Here is a 19,198-nt window from a genome sequence, read left to right as displayed (position 1 = left end):
GCCCGAGAGGTGGCTTTTCCCCCCTGGGATTCAGATATGGAGGAAAATTCCACCCGTTTTTAAAACCGCATAAATAAAGCATTTAGCTTAAATAATTTAAGGCCAGCGCGCGAGCCGACGCGGGCAGGATGCGGGAACAACCGCAAAAACCACGGATGAAAGGCAAAGAACACATTTAATCTCGCTGCCCCACGGCCCGCGGGACCTCCGGAGCAGCATCCGCACGGGGACGCGGAGCGGGGACGCGGGGACAGCGCGTGGCAGCGAGCGAAAGGGCGAGCGCCCGCGCTCCCCGTCCCCGCCCGCGTTTCAGGGGCTCAAACAGGCGCAGTTTCCCACTGTGCTTTGATCATCTTCAAGAAAAAGGCAGCGATCTCACGATGAGGCGTCCCCGAGTCCATCCGTTACCCAAGCGCGGGATGTTCGTGCGAGCACGCGAGGCTGAACGGCCGTTGGCGTGATGAATGTGTTGCCCACGGCGCCGGGTGTGGGTCGCTCGAGCGTGGTTACCGTCCCCCTCGCCGATCTTCCCTTATTTTCCCACAACCAGTAAAAAGCGCATCAAGAGCTTTTCTGAAGCGTCATTTAGGCCGTGGTCTCCTTGCAGCAGGATCAATAATCGTATTGTTTTAATCTTTCTGCAGGTGTTGCTCGCTGATAAGTTGGGATATTTTTTTTTTTTTTCCTCAAGCCACAGCTCATTTAGCTGAGGCTCACCGCCCCCCTTTTTTTTTTGTGGGTTTGTGGTTGTTTTGTTTTGTTTTTTTTTTTTTTAGCTTAAAAAACAAGGGAAATGTGATGTGCAGCACTAAATCACATCAGCTGACCCCTAAAGACGGTTGTCGGGTCGCTGGCTGGGGCAGCGAGGGGAGTCTTCCTAAGTATCATCAGATGGTGATTTCCCCGCTGTGGGGATGCACCGGCATCTCCGATGTGGAATTAGATACAAAACCAGTAATTTCCTTGCGATTGATTGCTTTGATAGAGACGCCCACCAGAATTTTGTTTCAGCCGCTTCTCCTGTCGGTGCAAGATCACGAGGAAGCGGCTAAACTGGGGGGGGGGGGGGGCTGTCGCAGGTTAAGAGTATTCTCATTTTTTCCACTATTACTCAATTAAATGTCATGGCAGCTGCTTTTTCTGTTGAGCCTGCGTGTTCGTTTTCCTCATCTGGAGTTTCTAGGAAGGTTTGGGGTTTTTTTTTGCCCAGATAGATAGAATCATTCACCATTCAAGTGATTCTTCTTCAGTGTTCTTCATTGTGTGTTATGTAGCTTCATCAGCTTATGTGGAGCTGGCAGGTGTAATATCAAGAAATTAATTAACATTCTTATCCTGACCCTTCTGCCAACCTAGGTGATGGGAATTAAAGCGTGGAAGCGTTCCAGCGAAGATGTGGAAGTATTACTGGGTTGAGTTTTGTTTTTTTTTTTTATAACTGGATAGAAAAGAATTAAAGACAGAGTAACTGGCGTTAGTGGTTGAATCTGATTAAACCAGCTTTGCCAAATTTCTGGGTTTCAAGTAAGGAGAGGAGTGTGACCGAGGGAAGGGGTTTGCCGCGGTGGCGTGGTGTTCCTCAGGGACCGCCGTGCAGCGTCGCCGCTTGTCAGAGCTCCGCAAATCCGCTCCTGACCGCAGGCGGTGGCGGTCCCAGTGCTTCGCAGGGCACGCGGTGAGCAGAGGGGAGAAGCCCGGTACGGGGTTTTTTTTTGTTTGTTTTACGACCTGTAAGCAATAGCTGCTGCTCTTGATTAGTTTTAAAACGCTCTGCTGTCGTTTCGACATTGACGGGCTGAGAGAGTTGGGGGGGGGTCAGCCTGGAGAAGAGAAGGCTCCGGGGAGACCTCAGAGCCCCTTCCAGTGCCTAAAGGGGTACAGGAGAGCCGGGGAGGGACTTTTTACACGGGCATGGAGTGATAGGAGGAGGGGGAATGGCTTCAAACTGGAAGAGGACAGATTTACATGAGATATTAGGAAGAAATTCTTTCCTGTGAGGGCAGTGAGCCCCTGGCGCAGGGTGCCCCGAGAAGCTGTGGCTGCCCCATCCCTGGGGGTGTTCAAGGCCGGGTTGGATGGGGCTGGGAGCAACCTGGGCTGGGGGGAGGTGGCCCTGCCCAGGGCAGGGGGTGGCACTGGATGATCTTCAAGGTCCCTTCTGACCCAAACCGTTCGATGATGCTGAAGCAGCCCTTGCTTGAAAATATCCAGAGGAGTTGTGCACGTTTTTCCCGCAAGAATTAGTTATTAAGCATTTTGTGGGTTTTGTTTTTTTTTTTTTGATCAAAGGAAAAAAAAAGAAATATTTTGCTTTATTTTGGGAGTAGCTTTTATCGGAAGCCCTCCAGGCTGTGGGTGGGATCTCTTCCCACGGCTTTGCTCGCAGTCCTGTGCTGCCTGTGGCTCCTGGGGGTCCCAGTGACCGGCGAAGGGGGGGCGGGGGGGGCAGTGGGCGCCTCTCGGCCCTCCTACACCCCGAGAAACGCGGCTGTGATCGCGCCGGCTCTCCAGAAGCCCTCGGGGTGTTTGAAGTTCTTGGAGCTCGGCTCACAGCAGCGGTGCTGACATCTGAGCAGCCTCGTGCGTTTCTGTAGTTAAATGATGTCTGTACTCCAAAAATAGATTTCCATATTAAAATGCAGCTGGGGAAGGAAGCTGGAGCCACGTGCTGTCTAACAGATAACGGAGAAACCAGGTCCTGCCGCGGAGCTGCTCGGAATACGCAGCCACCAAAAACATCAGTCGGCTTTTGGGATAAGTGCTGGGAGCTGTAAAACCTGGGATATGGACGCTTTCTCAAAATCTGCACCGTGTTTTGGCCGAAACGTTGAGAAATGACCCGGTTGTTCACCCGTGGGACGTGGGCATCGCCGGAGGCGGCCGGAGCGGTGGGGGAGCGGGAAGGGGCGGTGGCACGCGGACCCGCGCTGCGTCTCCCGCTGTCTCTGCTGAGCCGCTCACGGTGGTACGTCACCTTCCCAGGTGAGGAGACGCGGCGGGATGGACGTTGACCAGTGACTCCGAAGCTCCGACAGCGAGGTGGTGGCAAAACCGGGGGATAAAAACCTGGTGGGTCCCCAACCTGCCGTCCCTCACCAGGTACGTCTTGGTGGAACGGGGTGCTGCCTCCTGGGAGAGCATTTTTCAATTTTAATTATTATTTTGTTGGTTTTTGGTTTTTTTTTTTTTCCCTCCCCCCCCAAAGCTTATGTTTCGCACCGCTGCGGTGCGCAGGCTGCCCTCGCGAGAAGGTAAATTGAGAAAAATAAGTAGCGTTGGATCCGCTCCAGAGCGGGGAAAGGGGTTACTCGCGGTAAATCGAACGCTTTGCCGGGGGTGAGGTGGGGGCGGGCGCGTGGGGCGGGCGGGCTGCGATGGGCACGGGGATTCTGCCCCGGGATCAATACCGTGGTTTGTAATTTCTGTGTAGCAAAATGAAAATAAGCCCAGGTTAGCCCGAGCCCTGGGGAGGGGGGGGGGGCGCAGAGCTCAGCCCGCCCCTGGGCGACGGAGCGCTGCGGTGGCATCCCGAGGGCTTTCCCCGCCGGCGTCCCCAGCTCTCCTTGGAAATGAGTGCTGCCGATTTCTTCGTGTACCGGCCATCTAGCACGTGTACCGGAAGGCATTAAAAGCATGCAAAAACTGAAAAAAAAAAAAAAAAAAAATCTATAAATCATCTATATGAAATTATATAAATACGACGCGCTGAATGCTGCCGGGCTTCTGCTTTTTCAATTAATTTTTTTTTTTTTTTTTTTTCATTCCATACGGATTTCTTTTTCTTTTCTCTATTTTGTCTTAAACAAACTAGTCTCGGAAAATGGCACCGGCGGCTCCAAGAGAAGCAGGGGTCTGGAGGCAAACCAGAGCTCTCTTATTCAAGAACTGTCTTATTAAGTGTAGGACTAAAAAAAGCAGCGTTCAGGTAAGCGGAGCGCCTGTTCACCGCTGCCTTATTCCGCGTCGGAGCGCATCCCGAGTCGGAGGCAACGCTCGGCTTTATTATATTCTGAAGCTTCAAGGTCGGCTCTGAATTTTGGGTTGCAAAAATAGGCTGTTTCAGACGGTGCGATCCTTCGGTTGAAAATAGATCCTCAGGTGTAAGGCTTTATCCAGGAAAACCTCCGGGAATTAATAGCGCGGTCTTAGTGCGCTTTTAAAACCATTTGCACCCGTAACAGTGCGGTAGAGCGGGATTAGACCTCTCCAAAAGATTTTTCTCTTTTCTGGCAGTTTCGCCCTGTGCGTAGGTGACGTGTGGGATCGTTTAAGGTGAATTTGGAGGTGAAGGAGAGGTTCAGCTCAGCTGAACTTACTGAACGGTTCCTGGTTTGTGTTTCGCTGCTTTCCAAATCGCGACAGTGTGCCAATATTTAAAGCCTGTAGAATTATCCCTTTGCGCCTTAAAATGGCTTCTTAGGCGACGGCTGCGCGCGATTCCGGCCCTGCCTCGCTGCCGGAGTAGGAGTAGGCGTTAAAATTACTGTCGCGTCGGAAACTTTGCGGGGAACTTTGCAGCCAAGTGATGAAAGCCGCGGTCCCGCCTTTTAAGCCGTGCGTAACCGAGAGAAACGTTGGGAAATTTTTTTGTTTCCCCAACTGCTCCGGGACGTTTTCGGATTTTTTTTTTTTTTTATGAAATTTCCCTATTCTTTCTTTGCGCAGGAGGTCCTTTTCCCACTCTTTTTCTTGTTTTGGCTGATTCTGATGAGCATGATGCACCCGCACAGGAAATACGGGGAAGTGGCCAACACCAACCTGGGCGCTCTGGACACCTCCGTGCTGGTGAATTTTGTCATCGGGTACACACCGCCCACCCCGATGGCACGAGAAATCATGAAGAAAGTGGCTTTCGATAACTTCGAAGACGGTATTCACGACCTGAGCGGGTTTTTTTTTTTTTCCGAGCGCGTCTCGCGCTGTGGTTTGTGTTTGAAGAGGGAACTCGCCGTCGCCGCGGCTGAGGGAGGAAAAAAAACCAACATTTTTTTTCCATCACAGATAGAGAACAGACTGTGAAGGCATTTAGTTTTGGGTGGTTTTTTTTTTTTGTTTTTTGTTTTTTTTTTTTTTTCTTTGTTCTGGCACTGCTGTCTCAAAGTGGTTCCCGTTCCCCTGTTGGGGCCAACACGTGTTGTGTGGCTGCAGGAAAGGTTTCGGGGGGACCCAAATGCAAAGTACGAAAAGCCCCTGAGCAGCTCTGGGGCAAAGTACCGCTTATGCTGTGACATCCTGGGGCGCGTTCCGGAGACGATGCTGTCCTGCAAATGTACTAGGTGGCGTTTTCTATCCTGCTATTACTAGCAAAACAACATTTTTTTAAATTTATTTATTTAAAATGCTGATTCCCGTATACCATCGTGTCACCTTTTGAAAGCGCCTTTTTTTTTTTTTTTTTTTTTTAAAAAAAAAAATTCTTTTCTTTTTTTAAGTGCCGTGCCCGCACAGCTGACACATCTAGCGGGAACTTCTCTCTCCAAAACCACTCTGATGTATTTTTAGTTTGGTATCCGACTCTCTTCCCTGTGCTATGCGTACTTCAAAGGTACCGCGGAGAAACAGCCCAACGCGATATCTGCATTTTCCTTTCGGGCGCCCTCGGCTGCTTTGAGCAAACGGTGCCGCTTTCTGCCTTCGCAGCCCATCTTCCTCCCGTCCTCTGCCAAAACCGGTGGCAAAATACCACTTTTTCATATATATCACCCTCTGCGCCAGTTAATCCGCCCTCCTTGAAAAGCGCTGGTGCTGGAGAATGAACTCTGGGGTAGGCTGGCAGCGGGTTGGGGCACGGAAGCTGTTGGAGCAGCAAAAAATTGGGGGGGGGGGGAAGGGGAAGACTCGGGGGGAAAATTTGAATTACCCACTGGTGAGCCGCACTCCCACAGGGTTCGCTTCAGGAGAACAGTTCCTTCACTGGGACAAAAAATAGAACCCTATATTATTATTATTTTATTATTATTATTATTATTATTTATTTATTATTATTGTTGTTGATTATTATTATTATTATTATTTAATATATATACACACATCTATCTCCAAAACCGAATAAATCCTTCACGATTAACACGATGCTTCTTTAAAACTGTTGCACGGGGTTTGGGTTTTGGTTTGGTTTTTTTTTTTTTTTCCCCTGCTGTGCTGATGCCGAAATCGAGGGGTGATTTCTTCTGCCCCGCAGGCATCATCACAGAGGAGTACCTAAGCGCAGAGGAGCTGCAGGAGGCCAGTGCTTTCAAGCCCTCCAACTTTGTGGGCGTAGTGTTCAGCGATGCCCTCTCCTACCAGCTGAGGTTTCCCGATACCGTCGCTATGTCTTCCATTTATATGGAATCCAGAGGTAAATGTGTGCGCTCTGCTGTGTATCCGGAAAGGGATAAACTGAAAAAGCAGACCTACTTTCTTCTTTTTCTTTCTTTTTTTTTCTTTTTTTTTCTTTTCTTTCTTTCTTTCTTTTTCTTTCTTTTTTTCTTTTTTCTTTTTTTCTTTTTTTTCTTTTTTCTTTTTTCTTTTTTTTTCTTTTTTCTTTTTTCTTTTTCTTTTTTTTCTTTTTTCTTTTTTCTTTTTTTTCTTTTTTTTTTCTTTTTTTTCTTTTTCTTTTTTTCTTTTTTTTCTTTTTTTTCTTTTTTCTTTTTTTTCTTTTTTTTTCCTTCTTCCTTCTTCCTTCTTCCTTCCTTCCTTCTTCCTTCTTCCTTCTTCCTTCTTCCTTCTTCCTTCTTCCTTCTTCCTTCTTCCTTCTTCCTTCTTCCTTCTTCTTCTTCCTTCTTCCTTTTTCCTTCTTCCTTCCTTTTTCCTTCCTTTTTCCTTCTTCCTTTCCTTTTTCCTTCTTCCTTCTTCCTTCTTCCTTCTTCCTTCTTCCTTCTTCCTTCTTCCTTCTTCTTCTTCCTTCTTCCTTCTTCCTTCTTCCTTCTTCCTTCTTCCTTCTTCCTTCTTCCTTCTTCCTTCTTCTTCTTCCTTCTTCCTTCTTCCTTCTTCCTTCTTTCCTTCTTCCTTCTTCCTTCTTCCTTCTTCCTTCTTCCTTCTTCCTTCTTCCTTCTTCCTTCTTCCTTCTTCCTTCTTCCTTTTTCCTTCTTCCTTCTTCCTTCTTCCTTCTTCCTTCTTCCTTCTTCCTTCTTCCTTCTTCCTTCTTCCTTCCTTCCTTCTTCCTTCCTTCTTTCCTTCTTCCTTCTTCCTTTCTTCTTCTTCCTTCTTCCTTCTTCCTTCTTCCTTCTTCCTTCTTCCTTCCTTTTTTCCTTCTCTCGTTTGGGGTTTTTGTTTGTTGTTTGGTTGTTTTTTTTTTAATTTTTTTTTGTCTTTGTTTTTTTTGGTTTTGGGGTTTTTTTTGGCCTGATGTTGCGTATATTGGTTTTCGGAGGTTCTTCCCAGCGTTTCTAAGGGGTGGCCTCAAGCTGCACCGTCTTTCCGCGAGGGACGGGACTGCCGGAGCTCTGGCGTTTCGCGGTTTGAAGTGCCTCGCTTTATTCCGCAGCCAGTTGCTCCAACTTGCGGAAAGGGTGTGAGTCGGTAACGTACTGGAGCTCGGGATTCACGGCTCTGCAAGCCTGCATCGATGCTGCAATTATACAGGTAAATCGGGAGGAAAAAAAAAAACAACGCAATAAAACCCCGGCGGTTCCAACCCCTGCGCTGCCTCGGCTTGGAGTGCTTTTGTGGCGTCCGTTAATTGTGTAAAATGCCTTATCAAAAATCGGTGCGCGTCCGCCGAGACGGCAGATTATTTCACGTGTGTTTTGCCGTATTTCGTACAAAAGTGTTCTTGTCCTCTCGAGTAACGCGGAAGTTTGTCTTCATTTGTGTCCAAACGAGCAGCAGTCGTGACCACACGAAGCCTCGACAGCGCTCCCCCCAAAATGCTATTTAAGATGCGGTACCGAAAGGAGCCGCGGAATTTGATTTCCTATTTTATCGTCGGTATTTGTCCCCACTTCTCTCCCGTCGCGCCGCTCGCGGTGAGAGCGCGTCTCATCCGTTCAGGAGACGGGAATTCCAAAATCGTTCATTGATGTTCTCCGATTCCCGTGGTTTTGGACTGGGGTTTGGGGCCGGCGAGGTTTCGGGAGCTCCAGGTCTCTCCCCATCAGGGGGGACGGAGCCGGCGCTGAGCTCCGCTGCCACTGGGTGGGATGGGCTGAAAATGGGGAACGATGCAAAAATAACTCTTCCTTCTCTCACCTCCAGCTGAAGACCAACCAGTCGGTTTGGGAACAGCTTCAGCTGACGAGAGCAATGGTTATGGGAGAGGCCGCGGTGGTGGAAATAGATAATTTCCCTCGTGCGATCATTTTGATTTACCTGGTGATCGCTTTCTCGCCGTTTGGGTACTACCTGGCAATTCACATCGTGGCGGAAAAGGAGAGGAAGTTGAAGGAGTTCCTAAAAATACTGGGACTTCATGACACCGCCTTTTGGTATGTGAGTGGTATAACCCGTTGTTTATAAAAAAAAGTATAAAATATATGAAGAAATATTAAAAAAAAAAATAACACTTTCTAAAAGAAATATGAAAAAATAATAACACTTTCTAAAAGAAATATGAAAAAATAATAACACTTTCTAAAAGAAATATGAAAAAATAATAACACTTTCTAGGAGAACTCCTCTATCCCATCCTCCAGGTTTTTAATTGTTTTCATTCTGATTAGCTGAAAGTAGCCTAAAATGAGATATTCTGTACAATCTACCGTAGAGATATTTGCGGTGTCATGACAATAGGAATATTTTAATAAGTAAATACCAGAGTTAGACTGTTGCACTTATGCATGGAAGGTTACACCAGACTTGGAGGGATTAAACGCGGTGATGTGTGGGATATTGATGTAGTTTGTTTTTATTGTTTCTAAGCGTTTTTGGCTCAGTACCCCCTTTCCTGGAGGCTTGACAGGTAACCCCCACTCTCCCCCCGGGAGCTTAGCAGCCGTTTCCCTCCCCCCGGTAATTAAATGAATCTCACTCTGTAATTTTAACACGACAGAGCAGTTTAAGCAACAGGTTTTAATTTATTTCCTTACCGTGATGGAAATTGTCCTGTGCAATATAATGATTTTTTTTTTTTTTTTTTTTCCCCGAGTGAGAGGATGTACTAATTTGAAACCATTGATAGTCGCAGAGATAAAAACGGGTTTGGCTTTGCCCTTCGCCGCAGCAGCCGACAGCGTTTTAGCGTCTTTCCCTGCTGCAGCCTAACAGGCAGCTGGGCCTGTCTGGCGTATTTTATTTTTTTTATTTTTTTTTTCCGGTTTGGTTTGGTTTTGTTTTATTTCTGCACCCGAGCTCTTTTCTGGCAGTCAGTTCCGTTTGTCCTCGGTGGCAAATCTTATTCCGCGGAGTCTTTCACCCGCAGCGCTGCTCCGCTCTCCCCACCGGCACGTCAGCGTTGAGCGTCTTTGCTCTGGAGAAAATCATTTTGCTTTTCCCAGCGTGAAACGGGAGCGATCCGCAAAGGCGCGCTGGTAATGCAGCTTTGATGGGCCGCTGAATATAACTCAGCAACTTCTTCTTCTGAGGAAAATACGTCATTTTTTTACTACCTGTACACAGACGGCCTTTGTTTCCTGAGGTTAGGATTGCTCACAGGCTTGCAGCTCTGTTTTTAAAAAGAAAAGGATTTTATTACCCTGCCCAGCTACTGGAGTGACTAGTGTATTAAATTTTAAATAGAATTTCTTTAATTATTGAAACTTACTACTCAGTTACCCTCTTTTGGTTATGCCAGGGAATTAATTATGCAAGTTAAAAAAAAAAAATAAAAAAATCATGAATCATCTAATTGTGTATCTTTGATGCCGTGGGTATTGATGCGTGTGCTCTAATGCCTGGAACAATTACAGGGATGTTTACAAGAGCTCTGTTTATTTGGGAGCTCTTGTTTTGTTGCAAGCCCGTCCTTGGGTGCAGCTGTCTGGAATATTAAAGAACGGTCGTTTTTAGCTATTCTTGTGTGTGAATAATTGAGGCTGGGGATTTATATCGCCTGCTTTCTGTTCTTTTTTTTTTTTCTTTTTCCCTCCCTTTGCTCCTAGGCTTTCTTGGGTGCTGCTCTACGTGAGCCTGATTTTTGTCATGTCCATTCTTATGGCGGTGATTGCAACGGCCTCTTCCCTCTTTCCCCAGAGCAGTGCCTTCGTCATATTTCTCCTGTTTTTCCTGTATGGCATCTCTTCAGTAAGTATTCCTGCTCTTGTTGAATTCCGCCATCCCACCCCAGGGGTTGGTGTTGGTTTTTTTTTCCTCCCCATCTGGTCTTGTTCTCTCTACCAAAGCGTTTGGAACAGCCGTAGGTTCTGTAGGACCGAAGGGTGGTGGGTGTCTTACCTATCCCGTCCCCATCCCCAGGATTTGGGGTGGTTTTTTTTTTTTTTTTTTTTTTCCATAGAATTAGTGAGGTTGGAAGGGACCTTTAAGATCATCAAGTCCAACCGTTAACCTACCCTGATAAAAACACCACCACTCCTAAACCATGTCCCTAAGCACCTCATCTACCCTTTTCTTAAACACCTCCAGGGATGGTGAATCCACCACCTCTCTGGGCAGCCTATTCCAATGTTTAATAACCCTTTCAGTGAAAAAATGCTTCCTAATATCCAATCTAAACCTGCCCTGGCATAACTTGAACCCATTTCCTCTCGTCCTATCACTTGTCGCCAGGGAGAAGAGGTCAGCTCCCATCTCTCTAAAACCTCCTTTCAGGTAGTTGTAGAGGGTGATAAGGTCTCCCCTCAGCCTCCTCTTCTCCAGGCTAAACAACCCCAGATCCCTCAGTCGTTCCTCATAAGGTTTGTCCTCCAGACCCCTCACCAGCTTTGTAGCCCTTCTCTGGACACGCTCCAACACCTCAGTGTCCTTTTTGTAGTGAGGGGCCCAAAACTGAACACAGTACTCGAGGTGAGGCCTCACCAGTGCCGAGTACAGGGGGATGATGACTTCCCTAGTCCGGCTCACCACACTATTCCTGATGCAGGCCAGGATGGTGTTGGCCTTCTTGGCTGCCTGGGCACACTGCTGGCTCATGCTCAGCCGGTGGTCCACCAACACCCCCAGGGCCTTCTCTGCCAGGCAGCTTTCGAGCCGCTCCGCCCCCAGTCTGTAGCGCTGCATGGGGTTGGTGTGACCCAAGTGCAGGACCCGACACTTGGCCTTGTTGAACCTCATCCCATGCCCTCTTCTAAACATTTGCTCTTGCTATGTAGTGTAATGTTAAAACCCTAATTAAGGGTCAGAGGATTAATTTACACGGCAAATTGCTTGTCTGAGTCCATAAGCAGCCAGTGCAGAAATAGTTAGTTGGTTTACTGCCTCTCGTTTCCAGAAGGCGCGCTAACCAGCGCGTACGTGCGCCCTCAGCCGTACCGCGCCTTCTTTTTCTTTTATAGCTTTTTTTTTCGGCGCTCTGTCACTGGGCATCTTTGGGAAACTGTCCCTCCCGACGCTCAGTTTGTAAGGGTGGGACCTGGGTGAATGCTGCAGGGACTATACCAAGAAAACGATACGATTATCAGAGGCAAAACTGAAACTGCGCTCTTTTTCCTTTAGCTTTCCTATACCCTGTATTATTAGTAGTATTTAATATAGTACCTTCTTATGGTTTTTTTAATCTGTCCTTAGGTTTTCTTTGCGCTTATGCTGACGCCTCTATTTAAGAAGTCAAAGCACGTGGGTATAGTGGAGTTCTTGGCGACGTTGGCTTTTGGTTTTGTGGGCCTTAATATTGTCCTGCTGGAAGATTTCCCCAAGTCCTTCGTGTGGATTTTCAGCCCTCTGTGTCAGTGCAGCTTCTTGATCGGCGTCGCGCAGGTAAATAACCTTCTGCCCCTCCCACGGCGACCTCATCGCGCTCATTTGTCCCGCGTCGTTTTCAGATGGGTACTGATGTACATATTCTTAAATATATATCTATTTTTTTAAAATAAACTGGTGACGGTGGGGAGGGGGAAATGCCAATTTTCATCGCTTCCCATGGCGATTTAATATCAAGCGAAACACAATGCGCCGTCAAAAAATTATTCTTCGTGTTTGTCGCTGTGATCTCAGTCACTTTTTTGGTTTGTGTTGTTTTTTTTATTTTTTTTTTTTCCTCCTGTTGCCAAGTTCTGCGCCGTGCGGCCGTGTGGGACGGGGACGGTGTGTAACACCTCCCTGTGCCCTGTTTGTCGGCAGGTCATGCATCTGGAAGATTATGAAGACGGCGCGACGTTTCCGAATCTAAATCGCGGTCCTTACCCGCTCTTTATCTCCCTGATTTTATTGGTGCTGGATAGCGTATTTTATCTGCTGGTGGCTGTCTACCTCGATCAGGTTATCCCAGGTACGTTCACGAGAAAAACTGAGCGGAACTGTCCCGGCGGCGTCACCCAGTTCCCGAAGCCCTGAGCCTGGTGGCGTTTCGGACTTAATTCCAACTGTGGGGAAAAGGGAGACGATGCTGTTCGCCAATCTGTTCCACGCTGTGACTCAGAATGCTTTTAGCTGAAATAACGTATATTGTGTTTAAAGCTGTGGGATGTGAGGAGGGGTGTTGGCATGTTTAGAATCGACGGCCTTTGGGTACGCCGGAGCTAAACTTCGTTTCCCTCTTTCTAAAGGAAAAGCGGCTTTACTGGGTTAACCCGTGCCTCAGCCTTGGCAACTTGTTCTTACGGGGTTGAGAATTGAAGAGTGCTCTGCCGGTTCCAGACCCGTCCTCGTGACGGCGGTGGTTTAACATGAGACGTAGGACAAAGTTGTTAATCTCGCGACTAATGTCTCGTTGAGCCCTTCGGTTCCCTTTGCCTCGTTGAGCCCTTCGGTTGCCTTTGCCTCTGCTCTCTCCGGCGTTCCATCGCCGGTGTTTCTGGTCTCTCCGCGCTGGGGATTTCTCTCGCAGAGGAAGAGATTTGCACGTGTATGTGAATGCTTAGCAAGACTGGAACCCACCAGCAGCGTTGGTGGGAACTGTGCCTTAACTGCGGATAATGTAAACTGGGCCGATGACGTCCCTCTGGAACAGGGGGGGTGGGCTGCTCCCGGAGCTTTGGCGGGATGGCTCACGGCTTTTACAGCTGAAACCCAAAGGCTGAGGAACACCTGCGGTTATGTACTTATACGACAGTTTTTGTAATGTTGCGGGTACAACAACAAAAAAAGTTGCCTTTTTTTCCCTCTGTTACCCAGGGGAGTTTGGACTCCGCCGCACGCCATTTTTCTTTATGAAGCCCTCGTTTTGGTCAAAGCACAGAAAAAATTACAAGGAGTTATACGAGAGCAGCGTCAACGGCAGTTTAAGCTTCAGTGAGATAGTTGAACCTGTGCCTTCCGAATTTCAGGGGAAAGAAGCCATCAGGTACGATTCCCGCCCTGCCCCGCGCGCGGTGTAGCAGCTCACCCGGGTCCCTGACGTTTTGACGTGTAACTTGAAAATCGCTCTCGTTTCTCCAATGGTCGCGTTCAAATAGCATATGGTATGCATTGCAGAGAGTGCCCCGCGCCCACGGCGCGGCCGCTTTCCGCTTGCAGTGAAGCCCCATCGTGGACGACATGGATGTTCTCCGAGGATAAATCACTGGGCTTAAAGGAAGGGTTTGGTCGGGGATTGCGTTGCTCCAGTTGGAGTCCTCTCAAAAGCGGCCGCTTTTCCATTCCCTCAGTTTCGCTGAGGCCACGAGAGGCGTAAGCGGTTGCAGATGTTGAACCGCCTACTCTTCTGGGAGGGTTTCGTTTTCTGCGTTTGAGGAGAAAAAGCTGAATTCCAGGTTCGTGCGAAGGCTGTTGTGTTCTCCGTAGACCAGAGGAGAACTTCGTGGTGGCTTTACCCAGCTGCTGGATCTAAGAGGGTGAAACAAAACCAAAAAACAGATGGCCGTGCTGTTGTCTTGCGCGTTGCCTTTTGTGTCACCTGCCGTCTTGCATCTGGACTGTCGTGTTTTTTTTAGTGGGGCTCAGATATTATGTTCAACGTGTTCCTTTTCGCCCTGGTTTCCATCGCTTCCAGCGGCGCAGCCTGCTGCGAGTTGAGGAACTCTGCGTCTTCGCTCCTCCTGGTTGGCTCCACCCGTCTCAAATAATTATTTGAGCTTTGTGACCAGAACGGGTCTTGTGTTGTCCGCGCTACCCACCTCTCTTTGGGCATCTGCCATAGGTTGAAGGGTCCAGTTTTAATCCTGATGTTCACATGAGACCATTGTGCCCGTTTCTGCATCGTTCATCCACCCTGGACCCTTCCCATAGCATCCTGCCACCCGCTCTCCGTCATTTTCCTGCTATCTTGTCATCTTTACGCACACGGGTTTTGTTTTCTTTCATACCCAGTTCTCCCCTCCGCTACTCACGCCTGGAATCCACTCCTCATCCTCGTTTTGAGGGTGGCCAGGCTTCCAAACCCCGTCCTTCCCGCGCTGCCTGCAGATAAACTGGTTGGGGTCTTTCATTTTGAAGAACAGCAGGGCTGGAAGGGAGGCTTTTACCTTTCTTGGAGAGAAAGATACCTGCTTCCTTTGGCCAAAGAGCTGTCAGGAATCCCATCTTTGGTGTCTGCTGTACTAATGCCTCTTTTCCATATCGTGTCTGTTGAGTCTTCTGTTGTGTTGTGAAATCACTGGGGAGCAGCCGTGCCCTCTTCTAGCGTGGGAAACCTCTACTGCATCGGTCTACCATGCGAAAGAAACACAGATTTGAAATAATTTGGTTTGTCATCATAGGAAATACCTTAGAAGGTGACCAGAAAAAGCTTTCTCATACCGGGCTGGAGATGGACTAAGGTGTGGGACAAGAAGCGCTGTCTCTTAACTGGCCTCTACTGGTCATTAACGCGTCTAGTGTCACTTTAGCATGGTTGTCGTGTTGTGACTGTTGCCGAGTGGTGATCATTCAAAATGACGTAAAAAGGTCCTAAAATAGTTTATAAAATGACGTGTCTTTTTTCAGAATCAGCTGTGTTCAGAAAACATTCAGGAAAAAGGGGGAAACTGTGGAGGCTCTCAGAAGTAAGAACATTTTAGCTTTCTAGCTGCTTACCAGGCGCAGAGGAGCAATAGCTGAACTGTGGAGTGATCTGTTGGGTTTCAGTTTGGGCTTTTGGGTTTCTTTTAGCGGGGTGGGACCTTGGAGCATGAATGCCGGCTGGGCTCGTGCGTGTCTTCTCTCACCGCTTTGGCAGTGCTCTCCTTTTAAAATGGCACCCCAAAAAGAGGAGCGCTTCCACCCCTAAGAGAAAGCCTGCTGGCATCCTCCTCGTTATTCCTCCTCTGCCCGTGTCGTTAGCGATATGCTCTTCCCCGCCCCGTCTCCCCCATCTTTTCATCTCGTTTCCCCACGTGGCTTTTAAACGCCGCCACCCCGCGGGGATGGTCCCAGCCCCGGCGGTGCGGTGCAGTGCGGTGCCGGGGCGCTGGAGGTAAGGTGTCCCTCGGAGCAGAGCGGAAATGCATACCCCATATGTCAGTATTTGAATTTACCGCTGCGGTAGGAGCCGGCTCCGGGTGGCGCGAGCGCGTCGCTAACGTCTCCTCTTTCTCCTCTGCCTCGGGGACCAGATTTATCCTTCGACATCTACGAAGGTCAGATCACGGCTCTGCTCGGGCACAGCGGGACCGGGAAGACGACGCTGATGAACATCCTTTGCGGGCTGTGTCCGCCGACGGACGGTGAGCGTCTCCGCCGGTGGGAGGTTTGGGGGGTACCCTGCTGCGGAAAAACCGAAGCTGTTCACCCCCAGGGGTATTTCGGGATGCACCAAATCTTTCTCTGGATAACATCTGCTTTAGATTCGTGTCCGCGTTAACCTGCTCTCTGCCTGTAAAAAAAACCTCTCGGTTGATTGCTCCTGGCATTTATTTATTTCTCTATTCATTTATTTATTTATTTATCTCTCTATTTATTTATTTATTTTAGGGTTTGCCTCTGTCTATGGGCACAAAGTCTCCGAAATCGATGAAATGCTTGAGGTGCGACAGATAGCGGGGGTGTGCCCCCAGTCCGACATACACTTCGATATATTAACTGTGGAGGAGAACCTCTCCATATTTGCTGCGATTAAAGGAATCCCCCAGAATGATTTGATACAAGAGGTCAGTCGAGCCGGGCACGAAAAAAAAAACGCTCACGAAACTTTTTAAATCCTGACATTCCTGTTCGGAGACGCCTTTTAATTCGTCGGGTTTGCTGGAGCTCAGGGCGCCGCTCTGCATGGACGCGTTCGTTAGCAGGGTGGGCGGGTCACGTACAGAATACGCTGTGAATTAAGAACAGTTAATTTGAATGTGAATTGTTAATAGTCTGCCTAAAAAAAAAAAAAAAAATTGTAATTTTTTTTTTTTTTTAAACAATAAATGTGTTTCTTGTGTTTTAAAGGTGCAGAAAGTGCTGTTGGATTTGGATATGCAGCCTATCAGAGACAACCAAGCTAAAAAATTAAGCGGGGGGCAGAAAAGGCGGCTGTCGGTGGGCGTTGCTGTTCTGGGGAACCCGAAGGTGAGTGTGCCCGAGGCCATCCCGACTTGGCCCTCACCAGCACACCCGCGGTGTGATGTCTCTCGTCGCAACCGACTGACGCGTATAATAACGTGTGAGACGCAGAAATTGTCCCTGCCAGCATCTGTTGCTGTCGTCTTCTTCATTTATGGTTTAAACAATTATAAAGTCACTTCAGTAGCCCGATGCTTGAGGATGTTAGTGGCTTCGGGAACGGCGGCAGCTCAGGATTTGATCTCTTTGTGAAGTAAATAGCGTGACAAGTTCGATGTTGTCTCTGGCAGGTGACGTTTAACTCCCAACAGTGAAACTGTCGGGGACTTTCCTGGCAAAGCCATGCCGGCGCTTGGAGTGGGGACGGAGCCGGAGAGCCGGAGAGCTCTTTTGCGTTACTGATCTATTATTTCTGGCCTGTAGGAATGGGAACTGCTTTTAGAGCTGTATTTAAAAATGATGCGTGTGACAGTTCGCTGGGATTTTTAAAAGCGTGTGTGTATATTTAACCATCCCTTACCGAAAGGAGTGAATAAGCGTGATTGTATTCGAAACAGAATAAAACAGACTATGGCATTAACGTACTATATGATTTTTCCATTTGTCACAACAGGAGATGAATTTATTCAAAGCATAGTGAAGGCAGCTGCCTTGCTTCCCCTGGGATATTTCCGATATTTTTTTTTTTTAAAGGACAAATTAGGAGGCTTAAACAACCAGCCCTGTTACTTAGGTGGGATCTCCTGAGGGCAGTACCTTGCACGTGGATGCGCCTTTGCAAGCGCTGCTTGTTTTTGCACAAAGGTTTTGCTGCTGGATGAGCCGACGGCGGGTATGGATCCGTGTTCGCGGCACATCGTCTGGAACCTCCTGAAAAACAGAAAAGCGAATCGCGTGACCGTTTTCAGTACCCACTTCATGGACGAGGCGGATATCCTCGCCGGTGAGTCCTGCCACGACCCTCTGGGTACCGCCCCGGGGACCCAGTCCCCGAGCGACAGAGCAAAAAGTGACGCTTCTCTGACCATGGTATATGCCTTTATTTGAAATATATAGCTGGCTTGGGGGAGCAAATTGACAGTCCTCTTTTTTTCCTTTTTTTTTTTTCCTTTCTAGATCGCAAAGCTGTGATTTCTCAAGGGATGTTAAAATGCCTTGGATCTTCTCTCTTTCTCAAAAGCAAATGGGGAATCGGCTACCGCTTGAGGTATTCTTCCTGTGTGATACCTGTTAGGTGACATCACGTATCTTTTTTTTTATTGTTTTCTGTTGAAATCTGTAAGATGGCATCCCCTGCTCCCCCCCGAAAAAGAACCTTTTATCACCTTTGTACTGCATGTTTGATGCTCTGCTGCCTGCTAGTTCCGATGCGGGCGTACGGGGGAAGGCAAGCTTTACAACCCCGATTATTTTATTTTATTTTATTTATTTTTTCCCTGCGTGTTTTCTCAGTATGCACATCGATGCCTATTGCAACACGGAAGCTACGACCTCGCTGATAAGACAGCACATACCCGCAGCCAGCCTGATCCAGGAGAACGACGAGCAGCTCGTCTACACGCTGCCGCTCAAGGACATGGACAAGTTTGCAGGTAGGGATGGTTTTGTGGTGCTGCGGAGTGGAACGGCCGCGGGAGAGGAAGCCGTCGAGCGCGGCCGTCGCCTGCAATTTGTGTCAAATTGTCACTTCTGCACTTAGGTGGTTTTATACCTATTCATTGTTTGGCCGTGATTTGGCTGATGGTCGGTTGGCGAGGTCTTTCTCAGGCGAGCGAGGACCTCCTCGCCTCCTCCAAGGGGGTTGCGGTGGGTCAGGAGGGACGTGGGTACCCGGCAGGGAGTGGTGGGAGATGCCTTTGGCAGGAGGGTGAAGAGACCCTTCTGCCCGAGAATCCCCCAGTCCTGCAGAAGCATCGTCTGCTTGCAGAGTGTTTTAATGAGCGGGGCTGGCCGCCGATAGCAGTCAGTCCCCCTTGTTGACGCAAAGAGCGTTGTGTCACTGCCTTAAAATTCCCTGGTGAGAGGGAGCGTGGAGCAGATGTGTGGGTTTCACTAGATGGCAGCAATTATCTGAGCAGTCCGACGCCGCGCTGCTTGTTCATCTCCCCGGAGAAAATAGAAGAAACAGTGTGTCCTTTGCGCCGTGTGGAAAGCTAAAGGCAGAATCAATACCGATGCAAACACGGCTCATATTTCATAAATGCTTTTTTCCCCCATTGCCTTTAACCAGTTAATAATTTATTAGCTTTTCCTCTAGCAGCCACTGTGTGTACTTTTGAAAAACAGGCGTCTCTATGCAAGATTGGACCTATTCCCCCAAACTATTTTAAGGAGAAGCCGCAGTTAGGAACACGCCTCAGCTGATGGGGCAGAAGAAATCACAGAGATGTGATGAGCATCGTTGGGTACCCAACTGCTCTTCCCTTTTTACGCGTTTGCGTTTCCCTTCAGTGTGACCTTGGCTCTGAAGCGCCTCGTTTTCTTCAAGTCCTTCGCTTCATAGGACTGGCAAGAGCCCAGTAGCATTTTTTTATGCTAATGAGCTAATGTGCTAATGAGCTAATGTGCTAATGAGTGCTCTCACTCTGAACATCTTTTTGGTCTCCACGCTACGCGTGCCGTGCAGGATCCCCTGCCCAGTTATCCCGCCTTTGCACATCTGGTTGTGTATCTATAGATCAAAAAAAAAAAAATACTCAGTGGTTTTATTTGTAAAACCTCTTTGTCCCTGGGCAGGGACCTAGGTAGGATGAGCTGTCGCCGA

At 48.4% G+C, this 19,198-nt stretch overlaps 1 protein-coding gene across 1 annotated transcript in view; it reads left to right on the top strand.

Moving 5' to 3' along the window:
- Positions 1 to 3,820: 3,820 nt before the first annotated feature.
- Positions 3,821 to 19,198, top strand: part of ABCA5 (ATP binding cassette subfamily A member 5) — a gene marked incomplete at its 5' end in the record, with an annotated part of 31,979 nt that continues 16,601 nt past the window's right edge. The window contains 16 exons of the mRNA XM_082492253.1: positions 3,821 to 3,925; positions 4,666 to 4,870; positions 6,182 to 6,340; positions 7,469 to 7,566; positions 8,179 to 8,408; positions 10,020 to 10,161; positions 11,602 to 11,790; positions 12,154 to 12,301; positions 13,147 to 13,315; positions 14,896 to 14,954; positions 15,504 to 15,614; positions 15,862 to 16,037; positions 16,321 to 16,440; positions 17,239 to 17,377; positions 17,551 to 17,641; positions 17,887 to 18,026. Coding sequence (XP_082348379.1) covers positions 3,821 to 3,925; positions 4,666 to 4,870; positions 6,182 to 6,340; positions 7,469 to 7,566; positions 8,179 to 8,408; positions 10,020 to 10,161; positions 11,602 to 11,790; positions 12,154 to 12,301; positions 13,147 to 13,315; positions 14,896 to 14,954; positions 15,504 to 15,614; positions 15,862 to 16,037; positions 16,321 to 16,440; positions 17,239 to 17,377; positions 17,551 to 17,641; positions 17,887 to 18,026 — 2,281 coding nt within the window. The remainder of the gene's footprint in view (positions 3,926 to 4,665; positions 4,871 to 6,181; positions 6,341 to 7,468; positions 7,567 to 8,178; positions 8,409 to 10,019; positions 10,162 to 11,601; positions 11,791 to 12,153; positions 12,302 to 13,146; positions 13,316 to 14,895; positions 14,955 to 15,503; positions 15,615 to 15,861; positions 16,038 to 16,320; positions 16,441 to 17,238; positions 17,378 to 17,550; positions 17,642 to 17,886; positions 18,027 to 19,198) is intronic.

The sequence above is a fragment of the Vanellus vanellus genome (genome assembly GCF_965231255.1).
Source record: "Vanellus vanellus genome assembly, chromosome: 17".
NCBI lineage: Eukaryota > Metazoa > Chordata > Aves > Charadriiformes > Charadriidae > Vanellus > Vanellus vanellus.
Note: the sequence above shows the minus strand (reverse complement) of the source record. Positions and strands in the feature narration are given on the sequence as shown.